Source organism: Meleagris gallopavo, chromosome 1 (assembly GCF_905368555.1).
Source record: "Meleagris gallopavo chromosome 1, MGAL_WU_HG_1.1, whole genome shotgun sequence".
NCBI classification, from domain to species: domain Eukaryota; kingdom Metazoa; phylum Chordata; class Aves; order Galliformes; family Phasianidae; genus Meleagris; species Meleagris gallopavo.
The window spans coordinates 164,478,577-164,499,114 of record NC_139404.1 but is presented as its reverse complement, the minus strand read 5'-3'; the positions used below and the strand labels follow the sequence as shown (position 1 = coordinate 164,499,114).

General features: G+C 37.9%; 1 protein-coding gene across 2 annotated transcripts in view; it reads left to right on the top strand.

Annotated features, from left to right (window-relative positions):
• EPSTI1 (epithelial stromal interaction 1) overlaps positions 1–19,846 on the top strand; it is a 46,278-nt gene extending 26,432 nt beyond the window's left edge. Inside the window, exons 8-14 of one of the 2 annotated variants that reach the window (XM_085215811.1) lie at positions 5,924–6,017; positions 9,769–9,852; positions 12,034–12,107; positions 13,119–13,224; positions 16,287–16,344; positions 17,729–17,769; positions 19,238–19,846. In XM_085215811.1, the coding sequence (XP_085071937.1) occupies positions 5,924–6,017; positions 9,769–9,852; positions 12,034–12,107; positions 13,119–13,224; positions 16,287–16,344; positions 17,729–17,757 (445 nt within the window). In that variant the 3' untranslated portion in view covers positions 17,758–17,769; positions 19,238–19,846. The remainder of the gene's footprint in view (positions 1–5,923; positions 6,018–9,768; positions 9,853–12,033; positions 12,108–13,118; positions 13,225–16,286; positions 16,345–17,728; positions 17,770–19,237) is intronic. The other variant, XM_010728836.4, reaches the window with a different exon arrangement.
• Positions 19,847–20,538: the final 692 nt, after the last annotated feature.

Here is a 20,538-nt window from a genome sequence, read left to right as displayed (position 1 = left end):
AACTGCATTTTCCTTAAAACTGGATTTATGCTTATTGCTTCAGATAATAAATGGAACTTGATGTCTAAAATAACTTCCAAGAACATTGGATGAGTTGGTGGGAGGAAAGAATAGCTTAGCAGCATTATTTCATTCAGTCAGGAAAACAAAAAAAGCAAGTAGGTTGACAGGAAAAATTAGTTTTGGGTGTGAGTGGGAAGTGATGAAAATAATTCTGCTGAGAAAGTTCCTATTTTTTAAAAACTATTTTTATACTTTCTTGAGATCTTATACCTAAAATGTGCCACATTTTTTGTCCTTATCCCCTAGAAGAGGAACTCATGTCCAAGGACTTTGGCTACCAGCCAAAGATATCTCAGTTTTGATCACTATTATTAGGTTTGTGCAAGTCCTGCTTGGCGAACTTGTACATTACTCCCACTGAATTCAGTGAATACTTCTTGAAACTTGATATATAGCTTTTAGAAGAAGCTGGGCTGGAAAGCAAGTGAACTAGATAATCAGAGGATGGCCCTTCTTCCCACTAAAGGGCAATGGGGAAGAGCCATCTATATCATGCAGGAATTTAATGGGTTAGTCATTTCACACTGTAGACTTTCATCATGTAGCTAACTTCCAGCAAAATAGAATCCCCACACACACTTGCACTGAAACATGTTCATCAGCTCATGCTGACAACTTTGCACATAGCTGACATTTGCTTTCTCTTCTGTCATAGAATCACAGAATAGTTTGGGCTGGGAGGAACCTTTAAGATCATGTAGTTCCAACCCCCTGCTATAGTCTGGGACACCTCCCTCTAGACCAAGCTGCTCAAAGCCCCTTCCAGCCTGACCTTGAATGCTTCCAGGGAGGGGGCATCCACAGCCTCTCTGGGCAACCTGTTCCATGTCTCACCACCCTCACAGTAAAGAATTTCTTCCTAATATCTAATATCTAAATTTACCCTCTTCCAGCTTAAAGCTATTTCCCCTTGTCCTGTTGCTACATGCCCTTAGAAAAGATCTTTCCCCAGCTTTCCCGTAGGCCTGCTTCAGGTACTGGAAGTCCACTATAAGGTCCCCCAGAGCCTTCTCTTCTCCAGGCTGAACAGCCCTAGCTCTCTCAGTCTGTCCTCATTGGTGAGGTGCTCCAGCCCTCTGATCATCTTTGTGTCCTTCCTCCTGACCTGCTCCAACAGCTCTATGTCCTTGTGTAGAACTGTAATGCTGGAGATCCCGTAGCTTAAGTAAACAAAGAGCTCAGGAGCTATCTTGTTTTCAGTAGTAATAAGTGTCCATTATCTTTTAAAAATTGTCAAGAGGTGTAAGTTGATTTATGATATATATAGAACAATATTGAACTGTTTTTTAAAGCACTGGCATTAAAGTTGGTATATTTTACTATATCCTGGCATTTCAATATCCATCAATTGTAGCAAAACAATTAACTGCCTCTGGTTTCATTGGGAAGCAATAATGAAATTACAAGAAGCCCTGTTTAATTGATACATTTTTAATGTTAGTCTGTAAAACAAGCTTAAAGCCAAGAACTTTATTTGCAGGAAGAAAAAATATTTTTTTTCTTCATCTTCATTATAAAAGAAAGTAACTCTCTTCAGTGACAAGCTTAGCAAGAAATGGTATGTAATTCTTGTGTGACGACACTGGGGCCTGCATCCATATTCTCATTCATGTCCCCAAAGGTGATTGCTTTTCAGGACTGCTACTTTCATGCCCCATCCCTGGAGGACTTCAAGGCCAGGTTGGATGGGGCCCTGGGCAGCCAGATCTAGTGGGTGGCAAACCTACCTACAACAGGGGGAATGAAACTTGATGATCTTTATGGTCCCTTCCAAGCCAGACCATTCTGTGATTCTGTGATTCTCTTTGCCTTGTATGTATGATGTGAATTAAGACCCAAATAGACAGCAATGAGATCCTACTTGGCATACTGCATTGAGATGTGGGGCCTCAACATAAGAAAGACGTAGACCTGTTGGAGCAGGTCCAGAGGAGGGCCACAAAGATAATCAGAGGACTGGAACACCTCTCCTATGAAGAGAGCCTGAGAGAGTTGAGGTTGTTCAGTTTGCAGAAGGGAAAGCTCTGTGGTGACCTTGTAGCGGCCTTCCAGTACCTAAATGGGACCTATAAGAAAACTGGGGAGGGACTTTTTATCAGTGAGTGTAGTGACAGTACAAGGGGTGATTTAGATTAGATATTAGATAGAAATTCTTCACTGTGGAGGTGATGAGGCATTAGAACACATTGCCTGGAGAAACTGTGGATGCCTCATCACTGGAAGTGTTCAAGGCCAGATTGGATAGAGCTTGAGTGATCTGATCTACTAGGAAGTGTCCCTGCCCATGGCATTGGGTTTGGAATCAGATGGTTTTTAAGGTCCCATCTAACCCTAGGCACTGTGTGATTCTATGAAAAGTTAAGGCCCAAGTGACACAAGAAGTTAAAGTCCACATTCTGCACAGGAATTTCATCCTTTCATCCACAATGAGATCAGTGTAGGTCTTGAGATTCTCCACAGTTGCCTTGCTGGAATCAATTGCAGAACTTTTTGCTTCCCTCCCGTCAAGACTGGGGACCCTGTCAGAGCACGAGAACTCCTTCCTAGGCCAGAGGAACCTAGGCTTACTCAGACTTTTAGAACCATCCTCTTGTATCATCCCAGTGAGAATGTGGAGAGCACATGCCTTTAGTCGCCAAAAATATTAAATCCAAGTCGATTCCCTGATCTAGATGTAGCTTTTGAGTACAGAGTATACTCCTTTAAGTCCCTAAATTACACCATTCTCAGTGGAACACCTAGCAGATTCATGTTTCTGCATCTTATATTTATTTGTTGCACTTCAAATACAAGTTTTTGAGTAATAGCTTGTAACAAATGCACAATAAAAGACTGTGCTTGAAGAACAGTTGTGAAATGTAAAGCATTATAGCTAAGGGCCCACAGAAAGCATCTACAATATGGACTGACTTCCATGGTCATGCACTGTCCCCTCCTAACATGCTACTCAAAGATCCTGGCAAGAGAGTCATTATTTTTCCGTGACAGCTCTTAAGAGTTTTTCAACCCACGATCTTGACAGTGTTTCACTCCACCACAGCTGCATCTCTACTAATATATTTAACACTGTCAATCACTGTCACTTTTGAGGCCAACAGGGCTAAGACTGCCTGCTGCCATTGCTAGCAAACTTTTTTACATCCCAGAATGGGGTTATTGCATCCAAAGAGTCTAAAGGGAGATATTTATGGTTAATATTCGTTCCCAGACAGCAGCCAGGATTTCTCTGGGAAAGTGCTATTTTGAATGGGTCAAAACTATGCCAGGAACTGTTACCACAATACAGATGGCTGAGTTCCCATTGCTAAGAGTATTGCCTGATGCTATTAAGCCAGTATGAGAGTAGCCTATTTTAATGAGCATAGTGGAAGTCTTGTTCCCAACTGTGTAACAAGAAACAGGACCACAGAGGAACACAAAATAAGAGCACCTCAGCTTAAGTAGTGCTTCTAAATAGTGCTCTTCCCTCCAGCCTTATGCTTAGGGGCAGTAGGAGCTCAGGTTAGCATCCTGTAAGGAGGGTACCATCTTCTTGCTTTGTCTAAATTTTCTATTTCCTTCTGCCTAATTATTTTTGAAGGATACCATTAGGCTGTTGTATGCAGATTAATTTTTGTTGCTCTTCTTCTTTCCTTAACATTGACCATTTTAGAGGACCACATTTTACTAGTATTTTTGAATAGTCTCTGAAGTTTTAGCGAGTGAGAGTGAGATGTTGCTCCACCTATTCGAATGTGAAACACCTCTAGACATTTTGATGTACTGATTTCCTTCAGGAGATAATGCTTTCCTCTCTGGAATGTTAATTGAACTGTCATATCTCTGACTTCCCCCTTTCTCTGCAGCATGGCTTACACAATACTTTGCATTATTATGGCTTTAGGATTAATATTATGAAAAATACATTTCAGACAACGCTTTGACAGTCTAGCAACTCAAGATGCTCTGCTGGGTTTCCATGGAGATCATACACTGTGAATTACCCTATATGACTGTCTTTATTAAGTTAGTCTCCAATCATATTCGGAAACCTGAATCCCTTTCTTTTGATAGGAAAATTTTAAAGCTGTGTAACTTCATGTGATGCAGCAGGATGTTTTCTGTACACAAAGGCAGTACGCATTCTTGCTGTAATATGTTATTTGCTTCCACTTTAGTAATCATCTTTTCTAATACTGAAACTGAGTTTGCTCTACATGTGTAAGCATGCTGATCTGGAAAGGGCAATGTATTTTGCTCTCCATTTCCTTTTTATGCAATTACTGAGAACTTCCACATACCCCCAAGTCATTTTTTTGCCATCCACAAGGAATTAGGGCATCCAACTATACCCCCAAGTGGACAGGTACTTCTTTACAGAACTACAACCTTCTCAGTCATTGTCCAGACTTTCTCTAGAAGTTGCTAGTCTTTCTAGCATAGAAATAAGTAGATATTTTACTATAGGTAGAGAAATTTAAAGTCTGCAATTTAAAGCTTTAATTTCCCGATATTTCGTGTGACCTCATCACTCTACCACTTACCTTACTTGGAAAAAAAAAGTGTCTTGTTAAATCTTGAGTAAGAGGAGACTATTAATTCATTTAATTCTGATGTAGAGGTGCTTTGTAGATCAGGGAATTTTGGGTTTCACTTGGTTCTTTCTGTATTCTGCCTTGGCTGAGATCTATCATAACTTGCCGGATAGTGAAAGAGAGGGAGTTAACTGTGAATGGTGAAATTCTGAAAGCATGGCTTGCCACAGCTTGAGCATGCACTCTGTACTTAAACAGGTAACATGTTTTTGTATCTACAGAGTAGCAAAGCAGAACTTGTGGGTTCTTTTGCTTTTTTTGCACTTCTCTTCAACATACCGTCTGACCAGCAGCCTGTTTCTGCAGTTTAGTCATTGTCACTGTTTGGCAGACAAGGCTTTTTCTCCAAGGTTGACTAGATGCCTTTTCTACTGGCATCTTCTTCCCCCCAGAGTTAGTTGGCTGCCCTGTTAGCAAAGTAAATCCTTGTGTTGAATCCCCCTTGAACTACCTGAATGCTTTCCAAAGATGTATACAGAAATAAAATCGTCTCTTTCCTCTCACTCTGTTCTTTTGAGTGAGCAGAAATTTCAGTAGATATGCCTGGGTCTACAGGTTAAGAAACTGATTTCAGATCATGTCACCACAACTCCTGCTTTTAGCATTTATGTTGTTCTCTGTGACTTTGTTTGACTCTGTTAGTTGAAACTGTGAGATAGCAGGTGATACCTTGAAAATATGGTTTATAAAGGATGCAATTGTAAAAATAAAATTGCCCTTGCCAGAATAAGAAATTATAATGTTGTGCAGTATTTTTTAACTAAAGATATATTTGTTTTTTTTTTTTTTTTTACAATGTTACAGAATTGCTCAAAGTCTTTCTACTAGATTAATTAATCTGTTGTAAGGGTGTGTTTTATTAACAATGAAGGGAAATGCCTTAAAATATTTTAAATTACTTATCTGAGATTTAGGGATCTGGTAGAAGGATTAGCAACTATTCAGTGAAGCAATTGCATTCTGATGAAATCCAATGGTTTGTGAGTCTGCATTTTAGGAGCTTTGCCATGCTGAAAGAAAGCATAACATCTATGGACCCCAAATATGCAAATGACAGTAACTGTTTGCTTAAAAATCTCCCCAGCCGATGTTTTATCCACAATATAGGTTCTGTTTCCTCTGTCCCTTTTTATTCTGGCTGTCCCGTAACCTTTTGTTCCACTTGTGATATTTTTCATTAGTCACATGATGAAATGTCTAGGCTAGATTCCGAGGGTGGTATAAAAATTCTATATTTACTTTTATGGAAGCACTAACAATTCTATTTGGATTGGATTTCTTTGTAGCAAAACCAATGAATTATTGAACAGATTGGACTTGGGTTTGCCAAAGAATGATTCCTGTCAGACTGTTAATTGTGGCCCAGAATCAACAGCATGGGTAAGCAAAACCATGGAATGTGCAATATTTTTCTGTCAACTTTCCAGGTGCTGTCAATAGTGTGATATTAGAATATTCTAATTGTGTTTAATTGCCTATACATAACTCTGTGAATACCAAGGAGTCTTTCTGGGTGAACTGCCTGTGTTGTCTGTGATACACTGGCAGAGTATCCTACATAGTAGGATACTGCCTTTATTACTTGCAGTTCCCCTCCTGATAAATACGAGCCAGATTTATATTCTGTGTTCAGATCAGAATCTTAAATGTGCTGTGTACCCATCAGTCGGTGGCAAGCTTTTATGGAATCCCAACTAGTACATGTCAGCAGATGCTTTGCTGCATTGAAAATCTAGTCAGAAGAGAAGCTTATTTCTCACTGCATCCTAAAAGTGATTTTGTAGACTGCTTGGGGACTTTGTCCCCGTTTGAATGAGCCTCTTAAGTATCAATGTAATTAGGGAATAGATAAAGTATTGCAAAAGTTTCATTATTCTAATTGCCTCAAAAAGCCTTTTGCACATCTGATTATTCTCTCCACGTTTAACCAAGCATTCCTACTGATATAAAAACTTAGAGTGAGGAATATTGTTAACCCTGAAGACAGAAATCTTCCCTTTGTTTGTAACTTGGGGATGACAATGTAGGCAGAAATTATTGTTATGAGCAACAGTCCTGTGTCAGCAGAAAAGTGGAAACATCTAATCTGGGTAACAGATACAACCTTGAACACCAACAGCTGAGTAAGGAAATTAAAAATTTTCCTGTATGTTTCCTCAGAAGCCTTGGAAATGTGCAAGACCCTCCTTACAGAGAAATTGCTCTGAACAGAATATATGACGGTCCTGTCTTGCTCCTAGTATCTCTTTCTGATTTTCAGTTGCTTGAAAAGGGAAGACATTACTGAAAGAAGGTTGCTTTCCCCTTTGATTCCTCAGGTCATTTTATGTCTCTGATAAGCATGAAGAAATCTTAACATGTGAGCAGTGTTATAACTTTAAGAACACAACCTCTTCTCAGCAATGCTGTGTCCACTAGATTTAATTGTAACGGAGTGCCTTTCAGGCTATATTTTGTAGTCCTGAGTAGACAAGCAATACAGAGGACTATGAGAAGGAAGAAAAGATGGATTGAAACAATCTCTACTTGACTCCGAAGCATCCTATACTCTGAATGCTGAGGAGCTAGCTCTTTGGTAGAGAAGGCTCAACAGACTTCTTTAACTTCTTTATGTTGTGAGCATGGAACTATGAACATAAGACACGCTCATAGCCTCAATATTGACTTGGATTTCAGCATTTTAGTATGATGTCTGTGTGTAGGTGGGTGGATATCTAAGGCAACACTGAATTCTCTCAGATATACAGGTCCTACCTTTAACGTTTATTTCACTTACATACGTGTCTTTTTCTCACTGCAGTTTTGGAGGAGTTTCTTAATAAATTATGCCAAATTACTTAAGTTCAATTTTGCTTAGCCAGTATCCAAGCAGATAGGATACATAGTATTTCTATACTGTTCTTTATTAATACCAGCTTATATTATGCATGTGTGATCCTGAGGAAAATAGGCCTGGTCTTTTCCAACCTTAGTGATGTTATGATTCTATCATTCTGTGACAAGGGAGAATGGTTTTAAAATCAAAGAGGGGAGATTTAGATTAGATATTGGGGAAATTTTTCACTGAGAGGATGGTGAGGTTCTGGAACAGTTTGCCCAGGGATGCTGTGGATGCCTCATCCCTGAAGGCGTTCAAGGTCAGGTTAGATTGGGCCCTGGGCAGACTGATCTAGTGCCTGATTTAATGGCTGGCAACCTTACCCATGGCAAGAGGTTGCAAGGGGTTGGAACTAAATCGTCTTTAAGATCCCTTCCAGTTCAAGCCATTCTATGATTCTATGTCTTTTTTTGCAGCAGTATTTCTATAGCTCTGTGAATCAATTTATCATTTGCTTATAATGCATTTAGTAAGAGGTCTTTTCAACCAGCTTGGATGAGATGCAGACTATACATAGGCATTCAGAGAACCTCTGTGCTCTTTGTAAGGAATCTGAAGCACGTAACCAATAAATTGTTATCTAAATGAACTTGGCATAGTATCAAAAGGTTAAATCACCAGGGAGTCTTATACTCTTAATTTTGATGTTATCTTTTATTTTTCCTTTGTCTAGAGTAACTAAACTATTCTGGAACAATATGTTTGAAACAGAGAAGTGCGATAAGACTGGGAAGTGCATGATAAGAATGTTAAGGGACAGGGGGTTTATGCATATACATTTAGGTTTTTTTATTATTTAAAGTTAATGTACTAAAACAAATCTGAGACAATGTTATGTTGAATTCTTTTTCCCTTGCAGCACTTATTTGTGGTACTAATTCAGTACATCTAGTTCAAATAGCAGTGTCAAATATTACTTGATGCATGTGAACAAATTTGAATTTTTGGGGTGACTCTGTCATTGGTGACTTTTTTGGCCCACTTAATTAATCGAGTTAATAATTAATTTTAATCCTGTCTTCAAAGCATTACCAGTCCGGTATAGAGCCTTATTGTCTTTCAGCTTGATTAACATACACTCCACACAATTCTCCAAGCCATTAGAGAGAGTAATGAATAATATTGGACCCAGAATGAGTCTCCCTGGACACATGTAACAACTCCTCCCGGCTCAAAATTGAGCTATTAATAATTGCTTTCTCTATTCAGTCTTTTTAGCAAATTGTGTGCCTGTCGTTTTAATGGTGTCATTCTGCACACATATATCAAGTTTCAAGAACACCATGTAGACCTGCAACAAATTCTTCACTAAAGTCAAACCTGCACATTTCTTGTATTAAATTATATTGGCTCATTATTTAGTGTGCTATGCTCAGTACCTGCTTGAAGAATTTACAAGCTAAGGATCCTATAAAATCCTAATGGTATGCTGGCCCTTTGAAGACAACTGTAACTTGTAAAAGACCAGAGCTAGTTACTGTAATGGAAACAGGTGAATACTTTAATTTTGATGTATAGTTCAGATTTTCAGTTCTCTTGCCTGACTCCCAACTAAGAAAGCAGTCCTCATCTCTGAGCTTCTCTTGCCCTACCACCACACATTCCTTTCCAATATTTATATGAAAACAATCATAGAATTCTTAAAGTTGGAAAGGACCTCCAAGATCATCTAGTCCAGCCATCAACCCAACACTACCATCTCCACTAAACTATGACCCTCAATGCAGCATCTACTGTTTTCTTGAAAATCTCCAGGAGAGGAGACTCTACCACCTCCCTGTTCTACAACATTACCACTCTTTCTGAGAAGAAATTTTTCCTAATCTCCAACCTGAACCTCTACTAGTGTTTCCCTCTGCTACCAGGCCTCCCTTCTGCTTTGTTATATTAGTAATGCTTCCAGTGCTTTTCTGTCTTCCCACAACATCCCATCTCACTGTCTTATATCCTGATTGCATTTTTCAGTTACTCAGAATATCTTTATGTATGCCACTGGAACAAGCAATAGAATGTGCTGTGGCTGCTTAGTTGTAATGTTCAGGTGAACATTCAGCTATATGGAATGCCTGAAAAGTTTTACACCACTCCTTGGTTAAACACTAGTCTTCAAACTCATCAGACTTTTTAATAACTGTAATCCTTCGAACAGTTCTGATTTGTTAATTACTTGTAAATAGAATTGAGAATGAAGTTTGGCATGTTGATCCTCCCTCTTCCCACACCAATATGTCTATATTTTCTATTGAACAATAGGCTAGAAGCCATATATATAAGCAAGCTCTTCGAGAGGATGAAAACAGAAGATTGGAGGAAATGAAGCAAGAACAACGGAGGAAGGTAATTATACATTAACAGTTTACATATTGTATTATTTTTGCATGCTGTGAAATCAAGTAAATGCACTGATTACTTGTAGCCTATGTACAGGGCTTCTCTTTAAGGAAAGTGATGTAGTCACTGTTTTCAAATGTTGTGAGAGAGATGAGCCAAGTTGTAAAATTTGGACAGACAGAAGTATCTTGTGGGTTCATGGCTATTTGCATCTGGATGACTAGCACCTGCTTGCCTCTCCATTTGAACAGTTGTGCAAAACATATTTTTTTTGGATTGTGGTGACCAGTTTTATTGTCTAAGGAAACCAATTTCCAGTCTTTCAGGTGGAAGTAACCTTATTGAGATATTCACGATCTCAGACTCTGAATATATTCTTTATAGAGAAGCAGTCTATGTGCCCCGCTGTCTCAAACAAGTATGTGGAAGAACTCAGATTTGCTATCAAGTCTGTACTCTTCTGTGTTCCTTTGCTAACCACATAAATGGAGAGTTTTCATTTGTCCAATTGTACTGTAACTATGCGTTTCAACTCCATCTTCTGCATAGGCAACATGAATTGCCTGAAAGCCACCTCAACACTCCCATCCCTCTGGCATGGTTTTGGGTACTAGATGTATGTAAAGATCATCTACATAAAGCATACTTATTACACTGTAGTAAGATCTTTACCCAGGTCTAATGTGTGAATGTGCAGAGGGCAGCATTAACTACAGATCATTTAAAAATATATTAGCAAATAGGATCACAGAATGGTTCTAGGTTGGAAGGGACCTCACCAAGGTTCTAGGATTCTATGATTTTTTGAGATCTCTTCCAACCCAAACCATTCTATGATTCTGTTTGCTAATATACTCCCAACCATGGGCAGAGACTCTTCCCATGAGATCAGGTTATTTATTTGGCTTGGTTCAAGGGTATTGTGTAGAGCTTTAGATGCCATACTGATTTCTGTAGGTCAGCAAGAAAATGTGGACTGCTTCTAAGGCTGCTCTGTCTTAGTACACAACACCATGTGCTCCTTGCATTCAGCATTGCTGCTACATATTGCACACAGTGATGCGCTATGTATAAACCCACTGTAAATAATATGTATTTTAAAGGATCCAGTAATTGTTCCTCCAATTTATGTTGGCTTATTTCTACTTCAAACTAATATTTATTAAAGTAATTGTGAATTCTGTCTTGTGTGCAAGCTCCTAGTATAGCATAGCTATAAAACGTATAGGTATTGTCAGTTGCTTTTTTTTTTTTTTTTAGAACAGGTTTTAGTATGTATTGCTTGATTTAAAAATATTCAGAGCACTTTGAACACAGCATCATATACACGCAATATATTTCAGAACATTACTCCAAGAGAGGACTCAGTGTATTGGAAAGTCAGATACCGGGTTTTAATTTTCAGGTTGAATAGTTATTTAAAACAGTGAAAATAAAGGTTGGCTTTTTTATTTCTTAATCCTGTTTCTTCTTTTAGGGCTAGACAAATATTGATACACAACACATTCACAGTTATTGATTTTCTTCATACATTTACTGCATAGTTTTTATTTAATGTTCCACTTAAATTGATTTTTTTTTTTATTTTTACTTTTGTAGTTCCATTCTGTTACTGAAACTTTTATCTAACCACTTCATTTTATTTTACTTCCTATTCCTACTGTTACTCAGTTGTTATGGAAAATATGAAGGATGGGTCTGTTCCCATCCCTTCCCCCTTGCCCTGCAAGACAAATTCTCTGCAGAAAAAAATCTGCATCTTCAATCCTTGAGCACATTACAGGGAGCAAGAGGCAGACAAACAAGAACACATGCAATGTTTCCTTAGCAGATCTAGCTAGAATTGTATAACTCTGCTCTTCAGAGAAGTCCCTTTGAGACTTTTTATATACCTTAAAACAATATAATGTAGGGACTGTAGGCTTCAACACTAGGGCTTGCATATGCTTTCCCCACACCAGTAGGTAGTTTGTCCTTTCCTCAGTATCACAGAATCATAGAATCATAGAATCACAGGGTTGGAAACGACCTACAAGATCATCTAGTCCAACCATCCTCCCATTACCATTGCTACCACAAGCACTAAACCAAATCTCATAGCTCCTCATACAGATGCCTCTTGAATACTGCCAGGGACAGTGCCTCCACCACCTCCCTGGGCACCTTTTTCTCTTTTGTCATCCCCAGGCTCAATTAATGGAATCAAAACAAAAACAGGAGGAAGAAGCCAGGATAAGAGCACATCAAGATGAACAGAGGAGGTATGATGCAAAATCTCAGAGTATACATTACTTGACTTTCTATCTGGAATGGGATTCAAAATTGCAAGCATTCATGCTTAAGAAGACTATTGCAATGAAGATCCCTGATACAGCCTCTGGTTTAACTTTGTCTTTAGATAAACCACTAATATCCACCATTACAGCTGCTCACAGTAATGTGTTATTACCCAGAGTGCCTTTCTTATTTTATTTTTTTTATCAGCACAGGGTAGAACACAGGGTAGAAACTATTAGCAGTTTCAAGACAATTTAAAGACAGCTGGAGAAAAATACATATAAAGTATTATGTGCAGCTATTCATTCAACTGGTCTGCTCTCCTCCTTCTGTCTGGATCGCAGTCTCCAACTAAGAAGATTGCTGAGAACTCTACCTGTTCTCCCAGTCCCTTCAAAATCTTCACAAGGAATGTAAAGTCTTTTAAAATATTTTACAATTTCCTAATTGCAGCTTCCTGTGATCTGCCTTGAAGGAGCACGATCAGATGGTAGTCTTCCAGCCTTATCATACCTGGTAGCCTCTTCCTGATGTCTGAATGTGGGCTCCGAAGGCAGTACAAGAAAATGCTAGAGGTGCTTTCTGAGCTGGACAGCTTGGTCATATTAGTAACAAGCTTAAGTGGTTGTTTCATTAGGAAATCACTACTTACAGAAACTTGTTTAATGAAGGCTGAAAGACTACCTAGGGTGATCAAGTGAGTGGTATGCAGGATGACTTTTTACTGATAATTTGGGTCCATTTTTCATAGCAATAGATGTATGCCTTTTAATCATGATGGTTTAATCACAGGATAAGAACACACCTGGTGAACTGAAAATGAAAGGCATCCTATCTCATGACAGGCTGTAGTTATTCAGCACAGACTTGAAAAGTATAGAATGATGTATATTTAACTGAGAATAGGGAAAGCACCTTAGAGAATGCTAAATTTCAAAAGTTTGTGAACTCCTCAGCTACCTTCAATCAATGTTCATTTTTCTTTCTACTTCAAGAGTAAATAATGCTTTTCTGGACCGACTTCAGAAGAAAACACAACCTAATAGCATCTGCCAACCTGGATATTCTGGGAGTTTGCACTACTGCAGTGATGGTGCCTGGGTAAGTTTTTTGAGTACAGAGCACTAAAGTAATAGGATTGTTTAAAAATTGATTTTTTTCCATATACTGTTATGTGTCTGTGCAGTTAGCCTGCATGACAGTCCAGGTTGGCTGTCAGATACAGTAGCTTTCAAGAAGAAATCCTGTCTTAAATATAATCTGTTCAAATGGGAAGAAGAAGTAACAGCTATTCTTGCAGCAGAGCTTTACATGGAAGGTAGTACAAGGAACCAAATCCAACATACTTCCTGAAGTTCAGAACAAGAGTAGTGAAATTGTATGGGTTTTTCTGAAACATCTTTAAACGAGATCTATAAATTCATATTAAAATGCTTGGAAAGGCTGTAAACATTTTAATATGATATTGAAAACGGAGGTGGAAAATACCTTGAGAAATATAGCTGTTCATTCCTTCCTGAATAAACTTATGGCAAGGAAGGAAGACCTGACTATATCCAGTTTAAATAGGTGCTTTGAGCCTTCATCTTAGTCAGCATTGTGATGTTATGGTCAGAGTTGATGCAATATTTCCATTATGGAAATTTCTATTGGGGTGAAATTCCAATTGCTGAGAGGACAAAAGTGTAGAAATTTAAAATTGCAAAGACTGAGTAGCAAAATGATACAAGTCTAAATAAATTTAGTGAATGTGGCTTTACAGAGAAAACTGCCTAGCTTGAGATGGACTGTTTGGTGTGGATTTGTTTCTTGGAAGATGAATGCTATAAAAACTTGGTTTCAAGCATCTACAAAGTCAAAGCATGACAGAGAAGCAAATAGTTTTGCTCCTAGAGGTTTCCAGATACTGAAACTGGAAAAGGAGCCTCTTATTCACTGCAAGGTATGGGCAAGCTTGGTGGAGGGCTCAGAAACCTCAGACTGAAGCCAGAACTGTGCAGAGCAGTTCTCTTGGTCTTGCTGAGAGTGGGCAGGATCTGTCAGCCCAGCCTCCCATTGTGTTTGCTGGTAGCTGCTGGAAGAACCAGTTGGCTAGGGTCTTGGCTCTTGCTGGAAAGCTGAACTGGAGATATCCAGGCTTAGTAAAAGAATGTGAATAAGAGAGTGCTCTATATAGCAGGCCTGAGTGATTTTTTTGAAGATAGCAGTGTTAGACTTCAGGTAGGACAGAAGGAAATAATGCCTAGAAAGGGGCAAAAAGGAAAGTCTGCTGGATGGTGCCTGCTTAACCAAGGGTGGAAATTGTTCTTTTTATTTTACTTTGTATCCTTTATCACAATTTGTAAACTGTTTCCTGGTAAAATAAAGTCTGTAACAACCAACAGCCCCAGTCTCTGAACTCCAGCATCTCCATCCATCCACTGTCCCTACTGAAAGCTTCTCTGGATGTAGAAGGAATGAGGTTTCACCTTTAGTGCTTTACCACATGTACTATTCCCCAAGATGGGTGGCAGTACCTCTGCACTAATGCACTCAGCCCAGGCATAGTTTTAATAGCAGACAGCTCTGAAAAGTCTACAGCCAATCTTTTTTTTTTTTTTTTAATGTGTTTTAATGTGTATGCATCAACATAATTACAACAAATCCCTATACGTAGAAGTGATAGATTTCCTACTCTGGTTGTTTACTGAATACTTCTCAAGGAGCCTGCCTTATGTTGGGTAGCACTTAGATTATCTTTTTTTCATATATACCTCACTATGAAATGTTCAGAAGACTGAACAAAGTACGGAAAGAATAAAGTACTTAAGAAGATGCCATCAAGGAGAAGAATTAAAATAAGTATTGGTAACAAGAGCAAGAATCTCTTTTAGACAGGCTGGAGGCTGCAACCTCAGTGTCTTTGATTATATCCAGGCTCTTCTCCCTTCCTTTGGGATTTTAAGCAAAAAGACCTGAACTCCAAAGGTGCCTTACAAATCGTTGTCTGAAACATGGTGTTTTGCATTACAAAAGAGCTAACTGAAGCAGTTCAGATTATAAACTAAGATGAAAAGAAAAGAAAAAGGTTCCCAAAGTTAAGACCTGCAGGTAAGTTTTGAGCCTGCTCCTTCTTTGTTGTGACACTGAAGAGGAAATATTTGTTCTTTCCTGATTCTTTATTCCTGACTGAGCTCTTCACAGTCACAACAGCTCCATGCTTACAGAAACTGAATGCTGTGCCATTGTTGACGTAACCGCTGTATTTTTCATTATTACTTCTATTAGCCTGGTTTCCTAAGGAAATGAATTTTTTTGTGATCACTCTGTATGCCTGTAGTAAGGTCTCCAACCTGCTGGCCAATCTTGACTGAATTTGAAAAGGGTGTAAAAGTCTCACAGATAATTCAGTTTATTTGCATTTTGTGAAAAACAGGGGCTGATTGTAGCAGTGTTTGAGCAGTGGATATCAGGATGGGCTTGGAAAGAGAAGGGAAGGTTAATTTATAGTATGTTTGGCCAGGAGAGAAGAGAGCAATTGCTGTGCCCAGTTGTTCACTAGTTGTTAACAAACTAGTTTTCATTATTCCTATGTCTTCCAGACAAATTGTGTTTTATTAGTAATTATTTATATGTTGTTATTTCACGAAGTATTTTCATGAAAGTAGTCTTTTCTCACCTTTTGGTTATAAATATCAAGGTGCTCTCCAGGTGGTTGTGTGCTTTGCTTTTTTAATGAGAAGCCAAATTAATGTTTCCACTTCTTTGTGTTGAGCTACAGCACCTTTGGGAAAGTCTTGAATCTTCCTGTATGCTATCAAGAAAATATTGATGTCTTTTGTGCAGCCACTGACTCTAACATAAGTATAAACCTTTTAGGATAGGAGAGGAAAAGATGATATTTGTCATTTCAACATCAAAGTTTAATCAACAAGATTGAGTCCTTACTCAGCTGGGGCATATAACTGAGGCAATATCCGTTCATTGTGGTGGCATAAATGAACAGTTTTACTTAAATACGAAAACACTTCTATTTTTACAAAAGAATAACTTTTAAAACAGTGGCATGTTTTTATGTTTATTCCCTTGAGATTTTTCCTTTCTCAAGCACTGCGGCATTTGCAGAGGTCAAGTGCTAATGCATGGCAGGCCTGTAACAGAGCCCTTGTTTGTTTTTTGAGTAGAAAGTGAGCAGTATGAAGGACTCTTTTGTCTATTCTGTTAATGGAGATAGTTCACATGGTGAGTAGATGAAATTTATATGCCTGCTCTTCTTTAATGAAGTACTGGATGTCATGCTGGAACTCTCTAAGCTCTAGTAAACCCAGAATCTAGAAGACAATGTGACATACTGCATATTCCTGTTCGTTGTCTCTTATAAACCCCATGTCAGGCATATGAATGAGAAATGCTCTCTCAGATGCTGCCTCTACTCCATTAGTTGATACATTAATCTAGATATTTAGAAGGGGAAACAACTGTGGCCTGAATACATAGGTGCAGGGCAACGGGACATTCTCTTCCTTTCCCTTACAGAGAACAGAAATTCAGTGGATGCTGGACAAAAATAACACAGCTTGGATATACAACTATTTTAAATGAACATGGCTTGTGGATTAATACTTGTTTTGTTTCTTCCAACGTGCTCCGTGGTAGCATCACTTTAGAGTGTCAACCAGATTTATGGTATTTGCTACCAATCTGAGACAGAACATGTCGTTGTGGTGGTTTCACACCAATGGGCAACTCAGATTTGCCAAACTACTCTCTCACTCCCCCTCTGCAAAAGAACAGTGGAAGAAAATATGGTAAAAAAAGACACAAGGGTTGAGATAAGGAGAATATTTGCCAATTACTAGAATGGGCAGAACAAACTCAACATATGGAGATAAATGTAATTACTACCTATTGCCAGCAGGCTTGCCATCCACAATGGTTAAATATCTTTTTACAAAGAAAAATTTGCTAATTTAGCTTTAGCCTGGTTAGTCTATATGCAGTATGTTTTAGAAAGATTATTTGATTTTTTCTCCTAAAACTGTTTTCTGTTGTGGTAGTTGTTGAGAGTAATATGCTAATCTTTCCAAGCAGAATGATGAAGGAAAATAAAAAACTGCTCAGCAGAAGCATTAGCTGAGGGACCTAAGATGAGTAAGTCCAGGTAGATGAGTTAATGACCTACCTGTGACAAAGCAGTCAAACAGCATAATCAGATGTGTTCTGCCTGGCTCAACTTTGAGCTCAATCATTCTTTCCTTTGAAAATTTCATCCTAAAAGAGAATATTGGGAGTCTGGGGAGGAGCAAAAGAAACCTCTCACTCTTTCAAATTGTGTGAGACTGAGAAAGGATCAAGGCATCTAAGATACTTAGAACACTTTTAGATTGACTTTTTTAAGCTTATCTCCCAAGTCAGTACATCCCACTATTCATATGTAGTTCAAATCAAAGAAATATTTATTACTGGAACTGGGATCTTCTTACGTAAGAACTTACATTATATTTTAAATAGAGTTTTAAAAGACAGCAAAGGATCCCAAATAATCAGGAAAGACCCATGTAACCTTAGTTCCTTACATAAGTGTCACATTCTACTATACTGTACTAATGCATTTTTATTCATCTAGGGGTCGAACTACTTGGAATAAAGGACTAATGTTTCCAGAAGGTAAGAATACAAGATTTGTTAGTTGTCAGTACTAATGCTGGTATTAATTTAGATTCATATTTGCTGTTTCATTGTAACAGCTTTTGTAGTTTAATTTTCAATTACTATGATAGGGCGTCTTAAAATAATGGCTTTCCAGTCTGTGCATGGAGCTATGCAATGGTGCATACCGAATCTGAAACTTGTTTTTTTCATAAAGAACTGCAGAACGTGTATTTCAAGTCAAAGGAAGCACTGATGCCATTGAAAGTGTTTGCTCAGGATATGGTGATGTTTAGTGCCAAAACCTCAATAAAGTCACATTCTCTGTGTTGTGGACTGTGAGTGCATAAAACTTGGCAGCTGAGGAATATGGTTGGAAGTGCAGAAGGTGATTCTGCAACATAATTATGACTATAAGTGAAAGACAGTGAAAGGGAAAGGCTTTGTTTTGGGCTACTTCTTCCTGCTGTTTCCCGTGCACAAAAACGGAGATTGTTAGTATCAATAAAGACTGTCAGTAAAATACCAGTATTGCATCAGAGAAATGACCTTTACACAAACCTCAGTGCACCTATGTTCTTTTCTGAAAGGGGTTCCATGCCCTAATTCCCAGTTCTGATTTAAAGACTTGTGCAAAGCCTTCACTTGTAGTCTTGAGGACTTCTAAGGCAAGTACTGGCATATGGTACTCAAATTGCCTTTGAACTTTGTTTGAAAGCTAGAACTTTGAAAGAGGAATTAAAAAATGAGATAAGCTTTTAAAAACCACTTGCTTTTAGCCCTTATTCTGTAAATTGACTGTTCTTAATCTCCTATACAATTTCTTCCTCATTTTCTGCTCCAACACTAATTTTAGTTAGTGTTTTCGTAGCACGACTGTGTCCTAAAAATAGTATCTAAATAATGCAATTGGCTTCACATGAGTCATCTTTTCAGTTTTATGAGGAGTAAAATTGTTATTAAAAAGTAACTGAAATTCACCGTGGAAATTACAATCAATAGATAAATTCAGTTCCCCACAGGGGAAAAAATGACCATCTCAGGCAGCCCACAATACTGTTAGGTTTTGTAAACTGTGGACAGCTGAAGGAGTAGAACATATTGAGCTCTTTGTTGTTTTACACAATAGCTATAGTACCAATTATATAGTTACATGTGAACTGTATAAGAATTATGGACGGATGTACTTATTTAATCTTTATTTTAATGTTGTTTTGAAAACACATTTCAGCTTGCTACGTTAATATGTTGCTCAAAGAATTATTAATATGTCTGCAGATAATTAGGATGTTTTGTGAATTTAATTTACAAAAAGGTAGAAATCCTTTCATGAGTGCTTTACAGAATTAAAAGCTAAAATCTGTCAGAAAAAAAAAAAGGAGGCTTTATTTTCTAGTGGACTTAATCCTAGGCTAGTATGACTTTGATTTTTTTGCTTTTGCTGCAAAAGATAATTTTTAATTCTGTTTTCTTCCTCTTGTTACAGAATGCTAAAGAAATATTCTCTTTTATCTGGTTTTGGCCAAATGACCTTGTAAAAGCTCCAAGAAAGCCCTCTTTTATCAGTGTGATTTTTTTTCCTAACCTGATTGCATCTTCACACCCACTTCGTGAGTAATCTGGAGAGACTGGTTTCTAGCTGTCATTATTCACGCATATTTGAAGCAACTGGTTATGAAATTCCTAATTAATTTTTAATAAGTGAATGTGTCTTTTTTTTTTTTCCCCTTCTTAAATTGTTTTGCCTTTTGCAGAATGCAATTATGCTAGCCTTTAGGATCTCACAAATAGAAGATGTTGGTGGTTGCAGAAGCTGCAGAAATATCTGTGTTTACTTTTTTACTGTGCCCAGCCACAAACTTCCAGTGACTTGAACAGCGAAAAAAATAATAGTGCTCTCTTGTGGGAGCAAAGTGCTGCTGCTTTTTTTGTTGATGTTGCTTTTTGTTTTTTGGGGTGGGGGGTTGAGAGACTTTTTAATGTATGTTAAACAGTAGAGTCAAGGAGAAGCAAGTGTGTGTATTATAGATGGGCTATTTTGAAAATGTATTTAGAAAAGTACAACATTAAAGAAATAAAACTTTAATGCTGGAAACTTTTACACTGTATTCAATGTTTTACACATCATTTTTTCATTTTTCCTATTTTACATTGATAACTTCTGTTACACAAGTGGGGAAAAGTATTACAATGTTATCTCTAGTTTCTTACTTTTCTCTTTAGTCTAATGGAACTTTATTTCCATATTCTTGTTTTTACAAACAGTAACATTTTAATGCTTTCTAAAAGTCAGATTCATGACCTAGATAGTTCTAATGAAAAAGAAGGATCCACGGTGTGTTAGATAGGCCATGCAGACAAGAAGTATCCACTGCATTTACAAGTACATTTTATGCAAAATTAAAAGTTTCCGGAGCAATATTTTTTTCAGTATTCAGACATGCCACACTGGTTTTCCATAGCCCTTGCAACATGGAAATTTTGTAATGGATCACCTGAAGTTTTCTTCTGAACCTGGGATGTTGCTGTGTTTTCTTTCTCCTTTGGGATTCTCTGTAGTTGCCCTTGGTTATCTCTGCCTTGGGGAATTACTCTACTCTCTCATAGTACTAGTCAGCTGATGTGGATTCAAAGTGCAGGAAGTTTCCCTAATGTTATGCAGCCATTTTTTCAAGCACCTGACACTGGAAACTTCCTTAGAAAGACTTCTGCACACCCAAAGAATGGTTCTTAATTGCAAATGGTACTTCTCCCTGCTATTGGACTTCTGCTTTGAAAATTAAATTC